Source organism: Bicyclus anynana, chromosome 9 (assembly GCF_947172395.1).
Source record: "Bicyclus anynana chromosome 9, ilBicAnyn1.1, whole genome shotgun sequence".
NCBI classification, from domain to species: Eukaryota; Metazoa; Arthropoda; class Insecta; order Lepidoptera; family Nymphalidae; genus Bicyclus; species Bicyclus anynana.
Genome location: NC_069091.1, coordinates 5,987,474 through 5,993,731, shown reverse-complemented (window position 1 = coordinate 5,993,731; position 6,258 = coordinate 5,987,474). Strand labels below are relative to the sequence as shown.

The 6,258-nt window shown below is 35.5% G+C and overlaps 1 protein-coding gene across 1 annotated transcript; it reads right to left on the bottom strand.

Annotated features, from left to right (window-relative positions):
- Positions 1–390: 390 nt before the first annotated feature.
- Positions 391–5,449, bottom strand: LOC112045126 (odorant receptor 13a-like). The gene is made up of 5 exons (XM_052883407.1): positions 4,653–5,449; positions 4,480–4,576; positions 4,015–4,119; positions 1,129–1,284; positions 391–581 (listed from the first exon to the last, which is right to left on the bottom strand). The coding sequence occupies exons 1-5, from the start codon at positions 5,447–5,449 to the stop codon at positions 528–530; spliced, it is 1,209 nt and encodes a 402-aa protein (XP_052739367.1). The 3' UTR covers positions 391–527.
- Positions 5,450–6,258: the final 809 nt, after the last annotated feature.

Genomic DNA, 6,258 nt, shown 5'->3' with positions numbered 1-6,258 from the left:
TAAAGGAAAAAAAACTATAAAAATGTAATAGATCTTAAAAAAGTTCGTGATAATAAAAGTAATATTATTAATAAAAATGTAATAATTCTTTAATTATACATTTTATATTTCGAATAAAAATAGTCGTGATTTTGTAATAATTAAAATCATAATTATGCTCATATAAATAGATAATTTATAAATATAGACTTTCTTTAATGGCATTTACTAGGAAAGACTTGCTCGAACTCATGGTGAGAATTTTTTTTACAGTCAGTGTGTAAGTTATACCATACACGAATAGAAAGCTTATAATAAATATTTTTAGATTAAAAATAAAATATTAATCAATCGGAAATAAATTAAAGAAAAATCAAACAAAACACTACAAATTGATGACTATTTAATTTATACCATAAAAACTACAATTTTACAATAAGTGCAATACGTATGCACATTTTGTGATGAGCCTTAAATGTTCTCTAGCAATAATTAACATTATAAAGATAATATTTTGTGCACTAATAAATAATTGAATCAATATTGATTTATTGAAAAACTGTACGCAGTAAGTTGTAACATTGATACGATGTACTACAAATCTGAAAAAAAAAGAAAAATATTTCATCATCATTTTCTTATTCAATTATTATAACGATATTATACTAGCAAACGCCAACGATTTCGTCCACGAGAATATTCATATATATTCATTGTACGTGAACAAAATTTGTATATTTTATCCTTAAAAGATAGATATTTGCTACCGCGGTCTTTATGTAGATTAATAAAAGAGGTGCATTTCGCCTTGAAATTTTTTTTGTTATTTTTTTAAATTTTCATTTCATTTTCATATATTTATGACATTTCCAATAAAATAGATTTTTTTGACCCTTCTAATAAAATTATCGATAATATTTTAATCAATTTTCATTAAATTTTGACAAGTACGGCAATTTTTCTCTTAATCATAATATTATAAGTTAGAAACTGCATGATAATCCGTTCACTAGTCTTTGAGAATATCGTGAATAGACATACAGACGGACAGGCTGTTAGACATAGCGTAGTGGTAATAACTTTCCTAAGAATTTAAAATAATTTATTTATTTGGGCTATACGGTAAAGATTTGGTTTTTTATGACTTACGCTACTATAGCTGTTCATATTCATTACAATATATCCTTTCCCGGTCAACTCGAATGGTTTTTGAGTCCACATTATAAACATCAGCATTAGCTTCTTCGCTTCGGGACTGGCGTATGGCCAGTCACTGAAGTATATTGCTTTCGTTATATATTTGCTCTGTGGAGAAATATAAACAAATTATAGTAGATCATAAATATGAGCATAATCATTAGGTACCTATCTAGCGGACGCCCGCGAATTTTTCGGAGAATTAATAAGCCTGTCTTTATTGCAAGCATATGGCAAAGTTAAAGAATCCATTATAACCGAGTTTTTTTCTCTTTATAAATTCAATTTGAAGATATAGAAATTTCTGTTTTTTTTTGCAAAATTTCGCACTTTGGATGTATACTTAGTTGATTTATCCCCACTACTCTCCAGCCATAGCTCTAGTTCTGTTTTAGGGTAGTATACCCAAATACCTACCCAGAAATATCGACCAGTTCTCGTATCAATTAGCAAACAATATTCTTCGTCATTCTTACTATTAAAATATCTATAATATTATAGATTTTATAGTAAAATGTTAATATTGATTGATTATGAAACACGGGTAAGACTCACGTGATATTACGTCGGAGTATGCCCGACTAGTTTCGAACCCATACGGGGCCCTTAGTCATGAGCTGGTTCTTGCATCGCGGCACGATCCAAACCAAAGATTACAATGTAATCCAAACTGCGAAGCGGCTGCGCGACGCGCTGCTGCACGCAATTGCGCGCGCGGAGAGGGGTTGAGTGGTGGGGAGTGAAGGTTCCGTTACACTCTCCGACGGTTCATTAATGTCATCTTCATTAGACTCGTCTTCTTGTAAGCAAACCGAACTAATGCTATCTTGTTCCAAGTTTGTTGTATGTGACAATGAAAGAAATAGCGGTTTCCACCGTCCGTGTCCACCTTCTTCATGCTCCGTATGTGAAGAAGGTGGACACGGACGGTTCAGCAATAGCCGAGCATGTTCTAGCTTCGGGTACGACTCATTATATCCGTTTTGATAAGGCTTCTGTATTGTCAAGGGAAAAGTTTCTAGTACCTCGTAAGATACGTGAAGCGATAGAAATTGCTGCCCACAGCGTGGTTGCTGCCCACAGCGTGGAAACCGCTATTTCTTTCATTGTCACATACAACAAACTTGGAACAAGATAGCATTAGTTCGGTTTGCTTACAAGAAGACGAGTCTAATGAAGATGACATTAATGAACCGTCGGAGAGTGTAACGGCACCTTCACTCCCCACCACTCAACCCCTCTCCGCGCGCGCAATGCGTGCAGCAGCGCCTCGCGCAGCCGCTTCGCAGTTTGGATCGTGCCGCGATGCAAGAACCAGCTCATGACTAAGGGCCCCGTATGGGTTCGAAACTAGTCGGGCATACTCCGACGTAATATCACGTGAGATAAAGTAAAATGTTAATCTATACTAATATTATAAAGAGGTAAAGTTTGTAAGTTTGTAAGTTTGTAACAATTTTTTGAAATGGGGTAATCTTCGGAACTACTGGTCCGATTTTAAAAATTCTTTCACCAGTAGAATGCTACGTTACCGGGGAGTGCTATTTTATATTTATATCATATAAACCTACTGAGTTATCGCGGGTTTTCTCTTACAGGTCGGACCGAAAAACTTACTTATTCGCATGCGGTGCCTCAACCATTGCGTATAACTGAAAAAAATGTATGGAGGCTTTTTGAACCTTTAAAAGTTCTACAAAAAAGTTTAGCAGATAAAGTACCTTTAGTACTTTAATAAATTATTTAAATTTTAAACTAAGGTTTACGTCATTATTTACACAAGTAAACTTAAATCCTTATCAAAATAAATTATTAAATAATCACAAGGATATTATAGAGATAAGATTTGCCCTTTACAGTATGTTAATTAAATATTTAAATAGTTTCGGAGATAATACAAAATTTCTGAAAGTCGCAAAAATGCCGCTATATGACGCCCCACGGTTTCAATTACGTGGTTCCCGTTCTCGTGTGAATATGAGGACCAAACATAGCCTATGACACTCGCAAATAATGTAGCTTTCAATTGGTAAAAGAATTTTCCAAATCGGTCCAGTAGATCCCGAGATTACCCCCGACAACCACACAAACTTAATCTCTTTATAGTATTAGGATAGAAGTCGCTTGGGAAATTATAGTCTTTTGGTCATTGCACCACGCACAAAAGGCTGGACCAATTTTGCTGAGGGTAGGGATAGGATAGGGGTAGGTAAGGGGAAGGATAGAGGTAGGGTAGGGTACGGATAAGGTAAGGGTAGTGTAGGGTAGGGGCAAGGTAGAGGTAGGGGAAGGATATGGAACGTATAGGGTAGGGGAGGAGTAGGATAGGGGTAAGGTAGGGTAAGGTAGGGTAGATTAGGGTAGGGGTAAGGTAGGGGTAGGGAAGAGTTAGGGTTAGTGGTAGGGTAGGAGGAAGGTAGGGGTAGGGTAGGAGGAAGGTAGGGGTAGGGTAGGAGGAAGGTAGGGGTAGGGTAGGGGTAGATTAAGGGGAGGAGTAGGATAGGGGTAAGGTAGGGTAAGGTAGGGTAGGGGTAGGGTACGGGTAGGGTAGGATTAGGGTAGGGGTAAAGTGGGGGGAGGGTAGGGTTAGCGTTAGCGGTAGGGTGGGAGTAAGGTAGGGGTAGGGTAGGTTAGGGTTGGGTAGGTTTACCAACAGGGTAAGGTAGAGCTAGAGAATTTTTACATCAATTTTTACGCGGACGAAGTCGCGGGCGTCCGCTAGTATAATATATACCTATCTGACTATCAAAAAGTTGCACTCTAACAATGAACCAGTACGGGAGCAGTTATTATTACGTGAAATAAAAAAAGATTAGATAATATATACTTTTAACTCACATGATCAGTCAAAACTTGTCCAAGAAGACACTGATTAAAAATTTCGATGATAAACGACATAAACATAAGAAAGTAACGCATCCGTTTGTAGCTGACATCGACAACCTGAAACATATTAATATAATAGTAGGTAAATCCATCACTTTATCATATCGATCTACTCGTATAATGAGTTCCAAAGGTGTTCGAATGACAACTCGGAACCGTTAAGTTAGTCGTCCCCAATTACTATGAAGGGAATAGTAATTGGGGCCGACTACTATAGGGTAGTAGTCGTCCCCAATTAAGACGACGCAAATGATACACAGTGAGTTTCCTGGTTCTAGGCGATTCTAGTGTCTGAAGTTACTACAAAAGGCCTATGTTCAGCGGTGAACGTCCTTTGGCTTATGTGTCGAATTATAATTTTTACAGGATACTAAAGTAAACAAACATATTTAAATAAATTAATAAAAGCTATCGTACCGTGAAAGTAAAAGCTGTTAAACAAATAAATATTGATCCTATGAAATAGTTAAAAAGCATTGCATCACCCAGAATTATGTCGAGCTCAGATGATATTCTAAAACAAAATAAACAAGAATGGTAATTATTTATAACATTCATATATTAGATTTAGATAGTAAAAAAATACATACTTGGCTAAGAAGTTATGCTTTGCTATAATAATTTTCAATTTTCTTACAACATTTCGGTGAATTTCGTTAGAGTTACGCTCGTCACATAGGTTTGCAACGTCATCAGGACTTATGATTTCTTCCAAGCAGTTTCCAAGCAATTTTAATTCCATACAAGTAAATCCGACATAAGATGCGTGTATTACGTCCGTTATACCAAAAACAGCAACAACAGTTGCTGTCATAAAACTTTCCCAAATATATGCAACGGCGTACCACTTTAATTTATCGAATGGATACCATGCATCGTAAGGATATAAAAACAATTCATCACCATGAACTCTTTTTTCATACTTCATGAAGAAGTATGGAATAGAATCGACCATTAGGATTAAAGGAATAGAGTAGAAAACTAAGAAGCGATTGATTGCAGTCACTACCCATTTGTATTTTTTAAGAATTTTCTGATGTCCTTCATTTTGTGCTTCTACGATGTCCCAAAAGTCTTCTCTAAAATGGTGAAATACTTCTTCATATATCTTTTTATATGCATCAACAGTTGTATACTTTATGTAGGCCATTATAATTACACCAAGATTTGGAGCAACGTTGACGATTTCAAGCCAATCTTTGCTGCCATCAGTTATGAGAGTAACAAAAAGTTGTATGATCGTGCATTGCATTAGTACGCGCATAATATAAAAGCCAATCATTTGTGATTTTGTCCTGCCAATAAAAGGACAAAGGAAAATTTTAGCACCCACAGACTGGACATATTTTATTTCACGTAATACTTCATTTCTCAGTAGGTTAGACATGTTGGCGTAACAACTTGCATTAATAGAATGATCAAGAATTGTCTATTTAATAAAAGCTTAGCTTTAAAGTCTACAATTTTGATATGCTGTTATTTAGGTTGCTCTATAATTTACGAGCGCTTTGTGGGTTGAAGCGTAGGTTCTTACTAGTTAAAATTTCTATATAATTAGAGACTATTAAATATATTACCTACTGTTAAATTCTTTTATATGGGTAAGTAGCAGCTTTCCGTGATTGCATTCCTGTAGGATTAACTACGCAGTTGAAACTCCTGAAACGCTTTCAAATGGTAAAAGATTTTTTAAAACTAATAAACGACAGCATGCAGCTTTCTGTTAATGAAAAATTTTTTGAAGTTTGTACGGTGGTTTTGGTGTGAAAGAGGAACAAAATTGGATTATTAATATTAGTTAGGGTTTACGATTAACTTGTACCTTTTTTAGTTTTTACCCCCGACGCAAAAAAGGTGTGTTAGAAATTGGGTGTGTCAGTCTTTCTGCCAATCTGTCTGTGGCACCAAACGGATGAAGCGATTAAAATTAGTTTTTTTTTTATATTATTTTTTATATTAAAGGTGACTTATGTGCGAGTGTTTTTAGACATGTTTGATGAAAATCGGTTGAGCCGTTTAAAAGTTGTAGGGGGTCGAAATTGGGGAAGAATAACTGCAAATATCTGCAAATATACTCAAGTGGGATCTCAAATGAAAGCGCACTGAAAGAGAATAGTGATGACTTGATTGAGAGTGTAACCTAATTAATAACTTTATGACATTCGGGGGTCTTTAAAATTTTCGATTTCATAACTA

Bases quoted from the DNA above. Each gene is read 5' to 3' on its own strand.
- LOC112045126 (XM_052883407.1), bottom strand. From the start codon at position 5,449: ATGTCTAACCTACTGAGAAATGAAGTATTACGTGAAATAAAATATGTC. The intron at 1,285-4,014 runs GTGAGTTAAAAG...ATTTCTCCACAG, and splicing joins GACAAGTTTTGACTGATCAT to AGCAAATATATAACGAAAGC. The intron at 582-1,128 runs GTAAGTCATAAA...TTTTTTTTTCAG, and splicing joins ATATGAACAGCTATAGTAGC to ATTTGTAGTACATCGTATCA.